The sequence below is a fragment of the Martes martes genome, assembly GCF_963455335.1.
Source record: "Martes martes genome assembly, chromosome: X".
NCBI classification, from domain to species: Eukaryota; Metazoa; Chordata; class Mammalia; order Carnivora; family Mustelidae; genus Martes; species Martes martes.
The window spans coordinates 30,296,219-30,315,614 of record NC_137897.1 but is presented as its reverse complement, the minus strand read 5'-3'; the positions used below and the strand labels follow the sequence as shown (position 1 = coordinate 30,315,614).

The 19,396-nt window shown below is 36.3% G+C and overlaps 1 protein-coding gene across 1 annotated transcript in view; it reads right to left on the bottom strand.

Moving 5' to 3' along the window:
• Positions 1-19,396, bottom strand: part of CFAP47 (cilia and flagella associated protein 47) — a gene marked incomplete at its 5' end in the record, with an annotated part of 422,483 nt that overhangs the window by 179,185 nt on the left and 223,902 nt on the right. The window contains 4 exons of the mRNA XM_080795480.1: positions 5,599-5,710; positions 10,483-10,656; positions 11,267-11,410; positions 12,331-12,527. Of these exons, the coding sequence (XP_080651606.1) occupies positions 5,599-5,710; positions 10,483-10,656; positions 11,267-11,410; positions 12,331-12,527 (627 nt within the window). The remainder of the gene's footprint in view (positions 1-5,598; positions 5,711-10,482; positions 10,657-11,266; positions 11,411-12,330; positions 12,528-19,396) is intronic.

The following is a 19,396-nucleotide window of genomic DNA, read 5'->3' as shown; positions in this document are numbered from 1 at the left end:
AGCTGAAGGCAGAGGCTTTAACCCACTGAGCCACCCAGGTGCCCCGAATGTTTTTAATTTTTAATAAAAAATTTTTAATTTAAATTCAATTAGCCAAGATACAGTACATCATTAGTTTTTGCTAAAATATTCAACGATTCATTAGTTGGATATAACATCCAGTGCTCATCATATCACGTGCCCTCTTTAATTCCCATCACCCAGTTACCCATCCCCCACCCCACCTCCCTTTCCCAACCCTCAATTTGTTTCAAGGAGTCAAGAGGTTTTTCTTCCTCTATGGTTTCTTATCAACTTTCCCTCCCTTCCTCTATTGTCCTCTGCACTATTCCTTATGTTTCACATATGAGTGAAACCGTAAGATAATTGTGTTTCTCAGAATGACTTATTTCACTCTGGAATGGAAGAAGATATTTCCAAATGACTTATCAGATAAAGGGCTGGTATCCAAGATCTATAAAGAACTTCTCAAACTCAACACCCAAAGAACAAATTATCCAGTCAGGTGGGCAGAAGACATGCAGAGACACTTCTCCAAAGAAGACATACAAATGGCCAACAGACACATTAAAAATGCTCCACATCACTTGCCATCAAGGAAACACAAATCAAAACCACAATGAGATACCACCTCAAACCAGTTAGAATGGCTAAAATTGACAAGACAGGGAACAACAAATGTTGGAGAGGATGTGGAGAAAGGGGAACCCTCTTACATTATTGGTGGAAATGAAATCTGGTACAGCCACTCTGGAAAATGGTATGGATATTCCTTAGGACCTTAAAAATAGAGCTACCCTATGACCCAGCAATTGCACTATGGGTTATTTAACCCCAAAGATACAGATGCAGTGAAAAGAAGGGGCACCTGCACCCCAGTGTTCATAGCAGCAATGTCCACAATAGCCAAACTGTAGAAGGAGCCAAAATATCCTTCAACAGATGAATGGATAAAGAAGATGTGGTTCATATGTATAATGGAATATTACTCAGCCATCAGAAAGGATGAATATGTACCATTTACATCGACATGGATGGTACCAGAGGGTATTATGCTAAGTTAAAAAAAAAAAATTGAAGGAAGTATAGCTGACATATCTCCCAGTTAATTATATAACCTTCCTTAGTGTTGTTTACTATCAGAAGTACATTTGATTCTCCTTTCTCCTTTCTCTCTCCATATCCTATTTTCATCAGACGTAACTGTGGTGGACACTATACAGCATCAATCACACTCCTAATCAGGAATGAAGGACTTATTTCTGTAGCTACAGGGAACGATACTAGAAGATGAAAGTTAGGTCAGCCCTCTTTGGGCATTGTCTTAGCTTGAAAAAAAGCCTTATGCAAGGTCAAACCTACTTTCACATGCAGTCTGCTTTCAGTGACTCATAAACACAGTAGCATAAAGGCCCAGTCCCCCTCTCCTAATTTGGGACAACTCCAAAAGTCCATCCTAGCTTACGAGGCCCCAGTAAATTGACTAAAACCCTTGACTGGACCTATCTAGAAGCCCAACTTCCTTCTCCTCCTGATCAATATACCTTCTTATCTTTCTTTTCACAAATGTTGATCATAATACAACTCCTAATAAATGTCCTGCCAATCCCCCATCTCGGAATTTGAATCCCTGAAAACCCAAGCTGTTATAGCATCATTTCCCATTTTTATTTACTTTAAAACTGTTCCTCTATTCTTTAATCCACTATCACTGGTCTAGTTCCGTCTGCCCTTAACTTTGTTTTTCTTCTCTTTTCTTTTCTTTTTTTTTTTTAAAGATTTATTTATTAGAGAGAGAGAGAGAGAGAGAGCAAGTGGTGGGGGGCAAAGAGGGTGAAAAGCAGAGGGAGAGGAGAAAGAGAATCTCAAGCAGAATCCTCACTGAGCACAGAGCCTGACACAGGGCTCAATCTCATGACTCTGAGATCATGACCTGAGCTGAAATAAAGAGTTGGATGTTCAACCACCTGAACCACCCAGGTGCCCCTACCCTTAATTTTCATTTAAAATGGTCAATCTTCACTGTTCGTTCCAAGGCCAGAGAGGCATTCAAATTCAAGTCTCCATATCACACACTTTAAACATGATTGTAGCTCACTGAAGGCTGCTGCAAAAATTCCAAATCTGTCCATTTTTCAAAATTTCTACCTACCAAACAGTATGACATAACACCTATTGTGGTATATGCTCTTGGTGTCCCACAAAAATCACCTCTGCAGACAGTTTCCATATACAGCACTGGTTTCCTAGGACTTTTCCAGTGGGGAATGATTCATTGCCATGAGAATCCGCCCTAAGAGCAAACTTTAGCCAGTGATGTATTGGAGTTAGTGGATCATTACCACAGTTTGCTTGCCCTTTGGCATGGCAATTCTGTCTGAAGGTTCCCGGTGAGCTTACCCAGGTCTCAGCAGTAGTCTGATACCTAGCTTACTTTTTAATTACTTTCTCCTTTTAGCATCTTACCTTCCCATTCTTTCAGAGTACTTACCGTGATCAACTCTCACCTAAACCATTTGCAATTAAACTCTTTTCTCAGGGTCTTCTTTTAAGAGAAGAAGCACAAATATTGAGAACTGATCAACTAGAATATTACTAAAGGCTCCTAAAGGATCTTTCAGATCTAATTGCCCTCTCTTGCCCTTCCTATCTGTTTTATATTTTTATATAAATATAAAACAGATTTTTTAATCTGATTTTTTATCTGATTAAAAGATTTTTCTTTCTAAAACTGTTGACTCACACTCCTTAGAAATCCTCAGTGACTCCCACTGCAATAAGAAGTAAAACAAAACTCTGCCCATCAAATTTGGCCTGTACTTCTAACTGCATTTCCTACCACAAACACACTGCAGACGTACTCCTCAACTCATTACTGACATGAAGCATCTTGTTTGTGCTTTCAGTAAGATTGCTTCCTCTGCTGTAAGGACCCTGCCATATTGGCAAATAAATCACAGCTTATCCTTTGCGGTCCAAATCAAACTGATTATCCCCTCAAAAGACCTCTCATACCCCCAGCGTTAGGGTTAATATCTCCTGCTATCATGCTCCCCAGTGCCATGTATTGCCATTCTGGTATATCAGAGTGTACGTTTTACTAAGATGACTTATGGATATGTATTTCTACCACCAGATATGAATTCCTAGTAGGCCGGAGGCATGATACCCATCTTTGCATCCATGGCTAATATTTGAATTAATTAACAAATCTATATTCTAATTTGGCCACTGAGAAAGGACACGGGATAAAAATCCTGGGGCACCCTGGTGAGTCATATTTTAATCCTTTATTTGCTGCTGGCTTGTTGGGAAGTCCTGGGGGGCCTGAGGGAGGGGTTATGGTGCTATAGTGGCACGGTTTTACTACAGTGGTGCTCAAACAGTTGGGTATTTGCCAACATATACGGAAAAGCATCTGTTACAATATTTTAACAAATAGGGCATAATTAGCTGGATGTCAGCTTTGTTCACAACTACTATACTTATAAAGGCTTCCCAAGTTATAGGCCTTTTGTAAATAATTGTTATGTAATTAAGAACAGAACTGAAAAGAAGCACAATGTTTTTTAAAAAGACCACTGATACATGCACATGGATACACTTCTTTAACCAGCACAAATAGGAATATTCTTATATACACATGGAAATGTTATAGTGTGTGTTTTTTAATTACATTAGACTAACAACTATTCAGAAGCAATTACATTTATACTGCTTCAAGTACTGTGTAAGTTTTCCAACAATAATATCAATAAAATGGACTTCGCCTTGTCACCTTCTCCAAATCATATCGACAGTCATTCACCTCTAAGGGACTGCCCTGGAAAGAGCAGACATGATAGCGTCTTGCAAATATTTTTCAAAATTATGAAGCCTACAAAACCTCTTGTGTAGCCAGCGAGAGTTACTAATTCATCCCCACTTAATGATGTACCTCGAGTCACTTTTAATTTCCTCAAATTCCTTCTAAAGTCCTTCAAACCAGCATGTTAAATGAGTTCATATCTTGTTCAGTGAAACTATGTATTGAAATTTTATGGTCTCTGAAAGCTGCCAAAACTAACAAAAAACGACTATAGAAAGGAAAGACATATTAAATACGATTTCTTAATTATTCTTAGCTCCATTTCCATAACTTTAAGAGTCTGATTCATAGATAAGGCGTTTTGTTTGTTTAAGGGAGTCATACGCATTTCTGATACAACAGTGTTGTGCAGTTTGAGGTTCCTCATATGTTCTTTCTCATACATAGCAGAACTCTCTCCCTTTTGTAGAACAGGAAACTGAGATTTAATATGCTTATCAAAAATAATGGCAAATCTGAATGATTCACTGCCCTTTACAAAAGACTAGCTAACGTTCCAAAACTAAGGGAAACCCACCAGTAGGGCTGTCATTTGACTATTAAAATGAGAAGTGAACTTTAGATTTCTTAAAATCAATTCTGAATTACATAAAATAACAAAATATGCTACTTTATTGAAATGCTAGGAATAGGTTCACTATAGCTTAAAATCTTCCCATCACATGGAGAATTATTAATTGGCTTTGCAAAGCCAAATGTCTGAAATGTGGTGGGAGGATTTTGGAAGATGCTGATAACTATGACCCTAGCGATCTGTGAGGTCAAGTTCACTAGAAGCAGACAGTGGGGTTGGGCAAGTTGGCTCTTGCTTTACAGCACATTTTGTTCTAGTAGTATTGAATGGATCACTCTGTTTGCCATGCTGAAGTTTCTCTTCTACTTATTAATAGCATTGGCATGCTAGGTATAGACCCTTCTATGCTAAGTAGAGACCCTTTCCTAAAACATTTTTTGTTGAGGCAGACAGGGTTGTGACACCAATTCTTCCACGGAGCACAAGATTGCTACTAGGTGTGTACTTACTACACTTCTAAATTATATCCATTTACCTACATTATGATGATTTTCTCGGGAGGATCCAACCATCGTGGGGCATTTAATTCTCTCTCAAAGAGGACAGCTTACTTCTTTAATGAATCACAGTTCCTCAGTCTTCCCTATGACTCTTCGACCTTCTCAAGCACCCTCCCTTCAAAAGTTTATAGAATAGCCCTCAGCACTGTTCCCAGGCAAACAATTCTGTTCAGGAACCATCAGGGCAATTTGTATAAATGAATGCTTCATTAGAGACAAAGGAAGGAAACTTCACATACCAAAGACTTTAGCCTATTTTTTCATGTATTAATTCAGTGCATATGCTTGTTTTATAATACCTATTCCCATAAACAAACATTCTCATAAGACGCTGCCTGGTACACAAATTGGTATAAGGATTTAGAAGTATTCATCACAATTTTAAATGTAAATACCCTTAACTAAATATTTCTACTTCTAGAAATTTGTCCAACGCATACATTCAAATAAATGGCCAAAAGAGTATAGCTCAAGATATAAAAGGTATGTTCCAAAGCTCCGATTACTCAGAAAGCTAATGACTGAAGTAGAAAACCAAATTTCCCTCTGGGTCATTTATTAGAAAAGGGAAATGTAAACGATACTTTTTAATTTCTTCTCATCCTGTATCTGTCCTAGTGTGGTGGTTAATAATATTTTACTAATGGTTTTGTTACCTTTGAATACACCACGTTTCCAAGGGGACACATGTAGAATATATGGAACTGCATTATCAGGGTCTATGGTGATTTTTGGATTTCCCCACACTATTGGAAGATCTGAAGTTACCTAGAAAAGAGATTTCAAAGAATTACACGATGTCAATATTTATATGAAATTCATGTAACAAGCTAAAGCATAGAAAAAACTGAAAACTTAAATACTTCCATTAAAACTCTTCATCTTTAAATGAAAAGCAAACCAGAAAACACTACAGTAAAAGAAAAATCTGAGGAGATCTCTGAAAAAATAGAACAAAGAAAATGACTCTTACAAAAAGAAAGATGCTTATTTTCTGTTGCTCCTTGTAGCAAGAATACTGATGCTTAGACAACTTGAATATCTTTTATAGGCCATGCATAACAACTTGATGTGCAAAAGATGAACCATTTCAATGAATTTTATATCAATATTAATACAGCAAATAAAGAATATTTAAGTAGCATTTGACCATAACTCTGGTTAAATCCAACTTTCAGATCACTGAATGCTGCATCTCACTAACCCCCACTGCCTAGGCAAACACTAATCTACTTTGTGTCTACAGATTTGCCTCTTCTGAACAATTCATAGAAATCATGTAACATGTGGTCACTTGTGACTAGCTTTTTTCACTTAGCATAATGTTTCCAAGGTTCATCTGTATTGTGGTATATATCACCATATCATTTCATTGACAAATGATACTAAATTGTATGATATGCCATATTTCATGTATCCACAAATGTGGAAATTCTGGTTGCTTCCACTTTTGTCTATTATGACCAATGTTTCTATGAAAACATCTATGAGCTTTGAAGTGGACATAGATAGATGCTCATTTCTCATGGACATAGATGTATCTAGGAGTGGAACTGCTGAAGCAAATGATAACTCAATATTTAACCTTTAGAGTTACTGCTTCCCAAAACTGTTTGTCAAAGTGACTGCACCATTTCCTTTTCTACCAAAAACGCACAATGGCCCCTATTTCTCTACATTTTCTCTTTTACTGTCATTTTGATTATAGCCTTCTTAGTAAGTTTGAAGTGGTATCTCATCGTGATTTTGATTTGCATTTTTCTAATGGCTAATAGGTTGACGATCTTTTCATGTGCTTACTGCTCATGTGCATACCCTCCCTGGGGAACTGTCTATTTATTTATCTATTTTCAAAGATTATTTATTTGAGAGAGAGAGAGATTGAGAGAACAAGTGGGAGGAGGGGCAGAGGGAGAATCAGACTCTCTGTGGAGCAGGGAGCCGGATGCTGGACTTGATCCCAGGACTCTGGGATCATGACCTGAGCCTAAGGCAGATGCTTAACTGACTGAGCCACCTGGGCACCCAGGAGCTGTCTATTTAAATTCTGTATGTTTCAGGGAGCCTGGTGGCTCTGTCCAGATGCCTGGTCTTCTAACCAGATGCCTGGTTAGCGAAGGACTTTAATTTCAGCCCCCCAAGTTTTTTTTCGGCCCCCCAAGTTTTTCTTGAGTAAATACCCTTCAGATTGTTTTAAGTTTTTGTTTAATTTCAAGGCCAGAAAATTTTCGTTTTTGACAATTTTTGCCAGTGTTTTATTGCTTTTGAGGAGGAACAGATGTACACAACTCCTTGCTCTACCATTTTGGAAGTTCCGTATCTGCTGTTTTCCTTATTGCTTAACTATTTTCTACTACTTAACCACTTGGGTAAAATGCTATAGCATTTTACCTATATCTCAATTATGTTCTCTGATTTTTTATTTTCTTTTTCATACTGAGGAAGTCCCAACCTTCTACAGAAAACTATTCTTAGAGCAGTAAGATGAACTATAACTTAAAAGCCTTTTTAAAAAGGTATGAAAATGTCTAGTAGCTGTAGTGCCTGGGTGGTTCAATGTGAGCATTGGGTTCTAGGTTTTGGCTCAGGTCATGACCTTGGGGTCATGATGGAGCCCCATTTAGGCTCCACACTGGGCGTGGAGCCTACTTAAGAGTCTCTCTCTTCCCCCACCCCCCCACCCCTGGCTCACACCCTTTCTTTCTTTCTTTAAAAAAAAGGACGAGTACAGCAATGAAAAATAGAACAAAGAAAAGATATGAAAAGAATATATTGAGTTTGAGTTCTTAGCAGATTGTCAAAATGCAGTGAACAGTAAGCAGTCGAGAATGACGGACTGACATAACACATACCTCTCGAGTAATAGTGCAGGTGTGGCACTTGTAACCTGATGACAGTTTGAAGTGAAGAAACGTCCAGGTGAAATGTTGTAAAGACATAGGAATACTTTGGAAAATGTAAACTTGAAAAGACATCAGAAGGTTGGAGGGATAAAAGAACCAGATAAGTAATAATCAAGAAATGGCAAGGAAATGAGGAATACACAATGATATAAAATAAAAGGTGAGGAGTGTTAAGAAGGCAGATCGACACTGTCAAACACTGCAGGAGTTTTGAGGCAGATACCTCGGCAAAATAAGTGCTTTTTCTTGACCCAAAGTCAAGGGTAATCGCTGTGGCAGAAGTTTCACAGCACAGTAGAAAAGCTTTAAATCGCCCACCGTAAATTAAGAAGTGATCATGCAACCATCGTTTTTTCAAAAAGTTTAGCAATTGTGGACAATAAAGATGATAATAGTTGAAGAAGAAGTAGTACACAGACAAGTTTTCTCTGGTAATGGAAAAATTTGAGAATATACATTAAGGGAAATAATCCCACAAAGATGAAGATACCAAGAGTGAAAGAGCAGGAGAAAAAAATGCGAATCAGTCTTGAGTGCACTGAGGTAAACTTCATTTCACAGATGGAGGAATGAAGATGGAGAATCAGAAGCATTTCAGTGGTACTAAAGCAAGAGTATGCTGAAAGCTGAAAGTATAAAGCAAAGCTTCTCAGCCCAGACTTTCTCCTTAGTGCTACCTCAGTTGTTCCTCAATAGAATTTCTATTGAAATGCAAACAATAATCTTGTATTATGTATTAAATTTTGTATTAAATTAAATGAAATGAAAGGGCAAATTAGTATTGCTCATTATTCTGTGTTGATTAAAAACAATGGTAAATTTCAAATTAAGAAAGGAGATACTGTACCTATGGATAATATTTCTAGGAACAAATGTTTCTCAAATCTTAAATACACTTCAGTTCTTTTATAATTGTTGAAGCTCTTTAAATATAAAAATACAGAAAATCTCCCTTGAAAAACTATTGTGTATTTGACACTATAATCTATGCTGGGTATAAAAATGTGGATAAGAGGGGTGCCTGGGTGGCTCAGTGGGTTAAAGCCTCTGCCCTCGGCTCAGGTCATGGTCCCAGGGTCCTGGGATCGAGCCCCGCATCGGGCTCTCTGCTCAGCTGGGAGCCTGCTTCTCCCTCTCTCTCTGCCTGCCTCTCTGCCTACTTGTGATCTCTGTCAAATAAATAAATAAATGAAATCTTAAAAAAAGAAAAAAACGTGGATAAGAGAGGCATGCCCCTTTTCTCAGTTTATAATCTGGTAGAAAATAATAAAAAGGTAATAGTGATATGATATAGTATGTCTGATGGTGGAAGCACATGAAAGATATCTAATCTCTAATTTTATAATCCATGAATTTTAAAAGCTGTTCAAAAAAATTTTTATTATCATTCTGGGAAAAGTGACACCTAAGACTTGCCCTAAAGAATTAAAAGGAGTAAGACAAACACAGAGAAATGGAAGATAGGGAGCGGGGTAGAGATTTCCAGATAGGAGCAAAAGGAAATACCATTTACTAAGGGCTGAGTGCTCCTGGAGCCAAGACTAAGAACAGATGAAACTGAGCAGATGAGCTTTTAAAGGACAGCAAAAGTCAATTCAGAGAATATGGATTTGATGCTGAAGGTAAGAAATGAAACTGCCAAGTTTCAACAGGGGAATGACAAAATGAGATTTTTGTTCTTAATATTCACTCCATTTCCCATCCAGTAAGGAGAGAAGAAAACCAAAGCACATATTTTTTTTTCAGGATTATAAAACAAAAACAAAAACAACAAAAAAACAAAACCCAGAGGGTAAACCTAGAGAATTTCCAAACTTCTGCAGTACCCTCTGAAACTCTGGCACCTATGATGAATAGATATGTGAAGCTTCTTTCAAGGATTCTATTAGGTACACAACAATTTGTAGATAAATGTGGGAGTGGGGAGTGGAAAAATGTATTTTAGGATTGGCTTAAATCAAGTGAGGAAAGCCAAGTGTAAAACTTCATAAGAAACAAAGATGTAAATAATTGTGCACCTCTTCACATTCCCACTATTATTTACACTGATAAATGATAGCATATACTTTAGAAATTTTATGTCTACAGATTTCACATTAAAATTTTAAGAGCTCGGGGCGCCTGGGTGGCTCAGTGGGTTAAAGCCTCTGCCTTCGGCTCAGGTCATGATCTCAGGGTCCGGGGATCGAGTCCCACCTAGGGCTCTCTGCTCAGCTGGGAGCAGGGAGCCTGCTTCTCCCTCTCTCTCCCTGCCTGCCTCTCTGCCTACTTGTGATCTCTGTCTGTCAAATAAATAAATCTTTAAAAAAAAATTTAAGAGCTCTCGAGAATACTTTTGAAAATATCTTTTATTATCATATATGACTTATTTGGGTGAAAATACATAATTCAAATAAGCAGCTTTTATTGTGCTTTATGATCATATACTAATACTTAGATAGAAAACTCGTTTGGTGCTATTTCAACTTTATAACTGAAATGAAATTTGATAGCTGTTGGCCTAACAAAAAGTAGAATTCTAAACATCTCCTTATGTGGTACTTCACTGAGTTAAGTAAAATTAAATGTTTTTAAAATTTCATGTAATTCAATATACTCCTTCTTAAAACACTTTCATCCTTAAAAAAAAAATCTTACCTTGAATGTTTGAATGGTCTTCGTATAATTGGGCACCATTATGGGTTTATTTGTCGTCTTCCCTACTTGACAGTCTATAGTGATATGTTCCAAGGCCAGGGGTTTTTTCCCAATCCCTTTTATGTCAAAGACATACTCCATACCATCTACTTCATTTTGTAGAGTAAGTCTGCCCTGTGACAAATCAGCCAAATTTCAGCTCTATAGGAGTCACAGTTGGATCTCAAACAATCTCTGCTATCCTATTAACTTTGAATCTGATTAATGAAATGAGCTTTCAAGGAGGTGTCAGTCACTGACTTTTCTGGTTTATGTATAAATACTTCTACTGAATAGATAAAGATTAATTTCCTGTGAAAAGCTCTGTATTTCTCTTTACTTTCTCTAAATGACAGAGTTTATATTGGCATTCTCATATATGTATATGTATAAATATATGCATTTTTATGTCCTTGTCAAAGAAATATGTCTTAAGAAAATATTCTCTGAAGTACCAACTACCTTAATGAATAAAAATAAAGGAACAATGATTTTACTTTGTTAAGCGTGTTACGTAAAAATAATCTAGATATAAGTACTGGCAGCCAATGGCATTGTGAATTTCAGAAATTTTATCCCTCAAGTTAAAAGATTTATTAAAGTTTCAAGCAGAGTGAATACTAATAATCAAAAGCATATAGTATATAACTTTTTTCCAAAAAGGTTTATAATAAATTACAAAGGTTATATCATATAACAGTTCATTGACAAATTAATACTAGGAAAAAAATCGATGAGTTCATACCATAATCTCACATTCTAAAATAGGTTTGAATGTAAGGGGATACTGCACAGTTTCTCCTGGTCCGACATATAAAATAGAAGGTCCAAAAAACCATTCTCCTTCTATAGTAACTTGATATTTCCATTCATTCTTTGTCTTATTACTCTAAAGCATGAAAAAAAATGTAGAAAAATATCAGAAGGGTGATGTTGATAAATCTGAATTACATATTAATTCTTGGTACTTTTAATAAAATTATATATTGTATTTTAAATTACATTTCATGCTTTGAAAGTCATAGTTGTTAAGAACAACTACCAACAATGTGAATATGTAGCATAAGGGTGACTATGTATGCTTTCATTGTCATACAGGAGCACTACCTAATAGGTTGACCCATGGGTTATTTAATATTTAAAGAAATATTTGTTTGACTTACTAATTACTGTGAGAAATATAAAATGGTCTTAGAATTACACATTCTACTCCTAATTATGGGCGATCTATCTGGTAGATTGCTCAGATAGCAAAGCTTATACATCTCATCAGAACAAATTTTTGTGCTTTGAGCAGACTTTTCTTATATCTTTAATAATTAAAGAAACAAAACCAATTTCTAGTCTAGAATATTCAACATTCCTTACAAATATATTACCTTTTTCTATGCTGTAGTGTCACTCTGAGAGCCAAGCTACAGCCAGTCATTGTTCTTAGTGCCCATGAACCCATCTGAATTGTGAAGATCACAACTGAATTTGAAGCAGAGATTGGAAAGATCATACGGGAGAGATCAAAAGGGAAAGGAATTCCCTTTTGAGTGGGAACGTGATGATAACTTAAAGAAGTTGGAGTTACTTTTTGAAGGAAAGAGATCCAACAGAAGTGATTAGTGAGGTACATAACATGGTAACATTTATATTGAAGAATAAGCTCTGTCCTCAATGTGGAGAAGCAAATGGCAGCAGATAACACAATTAGAAATTGTAATAGTTCAAGATGAGAGGTTTGGAGGACTTTAATTGAGACAGTGGTAATGGGAATGGAGAAAAGTACCAAAAAACTAATTAAGTATAAGTACCACTTACGACTGGAATATGCTGGGTAAGGGCTTCAAATGCTGGTGTTTCAAATTCAAACCTGGCCTCTGGATGTTCTTCATTTACCACACCTTCAATGCAATAGACACGCACATCATACCGTGATATCAGCAAAATTTTACAAGGGTAGCGTCCAGGACTGAGAGGAACAAATCGTAAAGGAACTAGAACAGATCCATCTGCAACTATTAAAAAGAAAATTATAAATAGCTCAGTCATTTTTGGTGGCATAAATCCTAAAATTCATTTTGGAGTAAAGCAATGTTTAATACTATTGTATTTAATTATATTTTATAATCTAGAAGAGATTAGCTTATCCTGAAGTAACACATCACCCCTAAATCACCAGGGCATAACCATCAAGTTTATTTATCAATGACAGAATATATCTTGTGCATATGTTGTAGGAAGGTCTACTCCATAAAGTCACTCAGGGACCCATGTTGTGAATGATACCACTATCTTTCAGGTGTACCATTAGGGACACCTCTCTTCCTTTCTTGACAGGTCAAGGGAAGAAAAGTGGGTAGAAGCTTGCTCAAGGGCTTTTCAGTGCTCAACATAAAAGTAATATACATTACAGATGACCCTTGAACAACACAGATTTGAACCACACAGGTCCACTTATACATGGTCTTTTTTTCAATAAACATAGTATAGTACTAGAAATGCATTATCTCTTCCTTAGGATTTTCTTTCCTCTAGCTTACTTTATTGTAAGAATACAGTATACAAAACAGTATACAATACAGTATACAAAATAGTATACAAAACGTTGTAAGAATACAGCATAGAAGCTCTGTGTTAGTCAACTGTTAATGCTATTTATAAGGCTTCTGGTCAACAGTAGGCTATTAGTAGTTAAGTTTTGTGGGAATCAAAAGTTAAATAGGGATTTTTGACTATGCAAGGGGTAGGTGCTCCTAACACCTGTAATGTCCAAGTGCCAAGTGTACATTAAATTGGCCAGAACCAACCACATGGTTCTATCTAACTGAATGGGGGCTGAGAATGAGACAGATATATGGAATATTTGGTAAGCATTATTGTTTGCTCCATTTCTATGACTTAGGGGTACTCTGTCCTCTGGTAATCAAAATAATTTGCAGCTTGAGCAACAGATGGAAATATTTTTTCCATGGTTAATAACCAAGGGAAGCAGTTAGAGGTATGCCCAATTAATACTTCTCCTATCACCTTGTTATACCATTTACCTTAAGTCAACAGCTAATATCAATTCTTACAGTAGGCAGACTATCTATGTTGGCCTTTTCCTTCTAAGCAACACTAATTTTTTTCTCTGAAGGTCACCATTTTCTTATTGTCCATGAAATGAGAAAACCGTTATAAAAATCTCTCAACATTAAAATTGGATGTAGTATAAGAGTCTCAAGTCTCAAGCAAATTTCATTGATAATGGCAAAGTATTTAAGTAATAGATGAAAAACAAATGGCAAGAAAATGTTCAAAGCCTAATTCTATATGAGGAAGTTCTCTGAAACCAAGAAACAAGCCTATCAACCAACGGACCAGACAAGTTTTATGACATTAATTAGCTATAATTTTAATTCACTCTCATTAATTTAATTCACTCTCATTTAGCACCTCAAATGTTAAAAATGGCAAACATGTTTTCAAATACGCAAGTGTATGTCAAGAAAACCAGTCACATCTGCAAGAATATTAATTGCCTTAAATTATTTTAAAATCAAATTGAGGATTTGTATTTATGTTACCTGTTAGGTGTCATATATTATAAAACATATTAATTACATATTACATAGAATGTTGCATATTGTATATTGTTATATGTCATGTATTTTATACTATATATAATGTTAGTTTTATATATTGTATATTAAAAAACACTGACAGTGCATCACATTTGAAATCTATTACATCTATTACATCTAACCAAAGTTCAAGATTATCAGCTGGTCTAAAGAGAAAATAAAGGCTGTCAGAATTTGTTATTTTTATTCTATCCTATTCAAGTACAGATTTTCATTGACTGTTTTCATTCTGAGAGAATTATTTGAGTTGTGGCAACATCAGATAATCATTTGATCAAAATTGTTCGTTTATTAACAGAAATAAAGAAACCTCATTGTTCTCTTTCACAAACAGACTGAAATGAAAGATATTTAGATTAAGTCATTTTAATAAAATTAAACTGCTTAGAACAGGAAACTTAAGCAACTCAACAGTAATTATTATTCTCATCAAAGATAAAGAATAACTAGGCATTTAATAGTAAACAATAATTGGAATGTACAAGTCCCAGTATAAAACTTCTATCGGAAGCTTTATGTTATACACTATTTCCCTTTCCCTAAAAATATCCACTTCCTAATGATACTGAGTCTGAAAGTGAAAGCCAAGGACATTCTTAAGTGTACATTTTCCAACTCATGAAATGTTCGTGAGTAAAGACCCCAAGGAATGCACGGTGCCAGCCTCTCTCCTTTACCAGTCCCAAAAGGAATCTCTCATAACAGTGGAATTCAGAAAAATGGAGGCTTTATTTCTGAAGATATATTGATAAAACAATATTTGTTTATTTTCTTAAACATCTGAAATAATGTAATTGATTCATGCCAGAAACATAAGTAGGATAATCCATGCTTCTGGATTAAGGCACTCATCAGCCAGGATCCGCATTCCCTTAGATGTAAAATAGCAGAAGTCGAAATTATTTTGATTTTTTTAAATTTGGGAATTTTACTGGCCACATCATGCCATCAAACTATCATTCTCTTTTAGGGACATGTTTTCTTAAAGTCCTTTCCAATTCTGCTCCAGAGCAGATGCCATCCATACCCTGCTAGATCCCTTGGGCATTTAAATTCTTCCTGCAGGTAAATGGCTTTATAGAAAACTGCCTTTCTCTCTGAGGGCTTTCTCTTGGCATAGGAAGGTACTCAGCCCTCTTATGGATCAGGCCAGGAGTGATAGTTCATTGCCTGCATTTGCAATCCTCAATAAATAATGTATGAAATTGGTAGAAAAATAACCCAGGGTCTTCGACCATTGGTAGGAATAACTCTGAGATGAATTCTACATGAACTCCTAGAGATCCCCAGTGCAACTGAGCCTAAATTATTAACAGTGGCAACTGCTCATCAACACTACCTGAATTGGCTTTTCCTTGCTGTCTCTCACACTCCTACTGATGTTTCCTGCGATCACCTCTCAAACTACTCGCTCTCAAGACCCGGTTTCAGGGTTTGCTGCTGGGGATCCCCCAGCCAAATACACACCCTTAGGCCCAGGAAAGAGAGCTTCCAATCCAGGGCCTCATGCGTTCTAGGGCCTTTGTGTCTCCTCTGTCATTGTCTCTCTGCCCATGCAAGGAGTACATGGGCTCATTGGGGCAGGCCTATAGGGAACCAGCCCCATCCAAGTTTCCAGTTCATGTGATGCCATAATTCACAATCCAAACTGTTGGATCCGATTTTCAGGGCTTGCACAGGACTCTTCACTTTGACAGTCCTCTCATCAGAACACTCCCGGAATTGAAGTCTAAGATGCAGCTATCAAGGGGAAGATGTAGACCAAAACTAATTACGTGGGCTGAGGCATCCACAAATTTGTACACAAGAGCCCTTATGGTACACGTTGTTGAAGGTGAAGGAAGGGAGAGAACGGAGTGGGCACCTGGCCAGAGCCCAGCTATTCTGTGCTATCATGTTCTTGTGCAAAACTCTAAGGTAGCCAAAAATTCTAAATTCAAACGTGGTCTTACAGGTTCGTTTATATTTGTCAAGGTGGAATAACAGAATATAGTCTATTTAAAAATTTGTTAGTTTGATTTACTACTTAAAAAATTTCGACATATGGTATATGGGCTTGCATCTGTACTTTTGACACGATATCACGTATGTTCTGAACAATCTGGATCCATCCTTTTCATCCCCTACTCTACTTAGATGGAGCTCACCTGGTGCCTTGCCTTGACAGATGATCCTGGTAACTGTGGCAGTTCCCAGGGTTCTATGATTAAAGATAACCAAATATATCTAAATTTACCAGATTACAGGTACTGAAGGAAAGAAAGGAAATAAAGACAGACTCTCTCTAGTGAAAGAATACATAATTTTATGTTGACATTAGCTACTAGAAGAAGTCAGTGTGATCTATAGTTTTTGAAATAACCCATAAAAATATACTGCACTCAGATCCTAGAAAGGTCATGGTTGGCAGAATAAGTCAATACTGTTCTTTTGGTCAGTTATTACTGCAAAAAGAAACTACCTCAAAACTTAGTGGTTTAAAGAAACAACCATCTATTTGCTCATGGTTCTGGGGTCTGACCTCATTTGGGAAAGCTTACCTACTTAATGTGGTATTAGCTGGGCTCACTCATGATTTGGGACCTCAACGAGGAATTCTGGCCAAGAGCTCTCTAATCTACGAGATGAACCAAATATGTTACATACAGTACGTGAAAATTACTAGCTGCGAAAGAAGGCCCTAATGTATAAATGGTTATCATATATCTGCTACTTTCACCCTTATTAAGCCACTGGCCAAAGCAAGTCACAGGCCAAGACCAGGGTCAACAAGGAAGGGGAGACTACATAATACATGTGTACAGGCAGACGTGATCCATTTAAGCTTTACTGAAACATTCTACTGTGTCTTAACTGCAAAGAAAGAGACATGTATAAAACTGATAAGGTGAGAGAGTTAAAAATCCCATTTTCCAGTTTTAGCTCTCTTTCCTATATTGTGTGACCTTGGGCAAACAATTCATAAAGAGTCTTTTTTTTTAGCACATAAATTCTTAATCTGGTTAAATTAAGGAATAAGATTTAATCAGTGGCTTTTAAACATTTTCTTTTTTTTTGGCTTGGGGGGGTTACTGTGTCTGAAAAATACCTACGACAGAATCTCAATATATAAATATAAAGCAAAGTAACCTAGAGTTGATCTAGTTGAAGTTAAGATGAGAAGCTAGAAGGCTCCATTCATTTCCACAGCCCCCCTATAGACAAACAAAAGCACTTTAAAAGAATGTCAGGGCTCTACAGAATGTAATTTGATTAACTCACCTCTATTAGGTTTCTTTCTGCCTTACTATTTCATGATTAAATGAAAGTACAGCAGAAATTTGGAAGAGACTGAGTAATACAGTAAAATGGTTATTATCTTCTATACTTATTTAGGTATATTATTAGCAAGCATATCTTAACTCAGAAAATGAAGTACCTAGAGAATTACTATATTTATGATACAAATTAATTTATATAAATGAATTTATGATAAATATTTATTTGTTATAAATTAATGCATGAGTAATTACATTTTCAGAGAAATTTTTGGCCTATTTGCTAATCCTACTTCCATCTACTACCAGAAAGTTTCAGCATACACTTTTTTTCTATTCTACAAATAAAAAGATCAAATCACATGCTAGTTGGAATTTTACCCATTTTAGTTACTTTATTGTGTTCTTATTGTCACATGAGCATCTGCCTTCACAAATACTCAGACAAAGTCAGTGATAGATTCACTGTGTGCTAATGATTACTCATTACCGACCTTCTTCATTTAATACCAAAAACGGATTCACAGACCTGTACCCCTGGGGCTAATAATACATTATATGTCAATAAAAAAATAAATAAATAAAAATTAATTAATTAATTAAAATTTAAAAAAAATACCAAAAACGCCAAAATACCAAAATACCGAAAGTATGCTATAGACTTCATATAAACAAGAAAAGGATTCAGCAATTACAAATTTTAGATCTCTTTGATTTATTTTGTAAGATGTTTTCTTTTTTTTTTAAGATTTTATTTCTTTATTTGAAAGAGAGACAGAGACAGAGCATGAGCAGGGGGCAAGAGGCAGAGGGGAAGGGAGAAGTAGACTCCCTGCTCAGTAGAGAGCCCAGGACCTTGCGATCAGGACCTGAGCCAAAGGCAGACATTTAACTTACTGAGCCACTTAGGTGCCCCAAATATTTTCTTTAGTAGAAGTGTAGTTTAGTATCATTCACTCAGGAAAAACTGTTTTCTGAAATGGTTTGCTGCTTAAATTGTTAAATTTATTATACTATCCAATAAAGTAACAGCAATTTAAAATGATAAAGACCTATATATTTATGAACAAATTCACTTTTTGAAATATTGGTTAAAATGGATTTTATCACTTCAAAAGAGACTCAACTACTTTTGCTTTTCTATCACCAGGAAGCTCTCAAATAAATATAACATTTAAGAGTGCAAACAGAGGGATAAAAAGAGAAAAAGGGAAAAGGGAGGAAAGGAAGAAGGAAGGAGGATAATTATAAAGAAGAGAGGGAAGTAGGAATCAAAGAAGGAAAAAGAAAGTTTGGGGGGATGCTCAGACAATGGCATGTGATCTTTATTTTCCTAACCAATTCTAAATGGCTGAGAACACTGGACTTATTTCCCCATGAAGTTTTTTAAGTATCTGGAACCAGGAAAGACTGGTACGCAATTTCCGGTCAGATTTTGCTGAAAGGCAATACTTGAACATCCTCACAGGTGCCCTAAAGCAGAGGAAGAATTCCAGAGAGAAAGATCAAAGTGCAGTAATAACTAAATGGCAAAAATTGACAATTATTTGCTGCAGAGCTACGGTAGGCTTACCTGGCAGACGAAAGCCTAATCTCATTAATTGTGTTGGTCAAGTCTAGTAGGCCTTTACTAAAGTCCCGTCAGCTTGATCTTTCAATTATTTAAAGAAGTATAATAAAATCTCCCACTCTGAGGGTTTGTTCATTTCTTCTTCCATATTTGTTATATATTTCTTTACACATTTTGAGATTATGTGGTTAGGTAGAAATAGTTTGGAATTTTTCTCTACATTGGATGATTTTTTTAAAAAGATTTTATTTATTTGACAGAGACAAACGCTGCGAGATGGAACACAGGCAGGGGGAATGGGAGAGGAAGAAGCAGTCCTCCTGCCCAGCAGGGAGCATGATGCAGGGAGTCCAATGTGGGGCTCAATCCCAGGACCTTGGGATCATGACCTGAGCAAAAGGCAGACGCTTAACCACTGAGCCACCCAAGCGCCC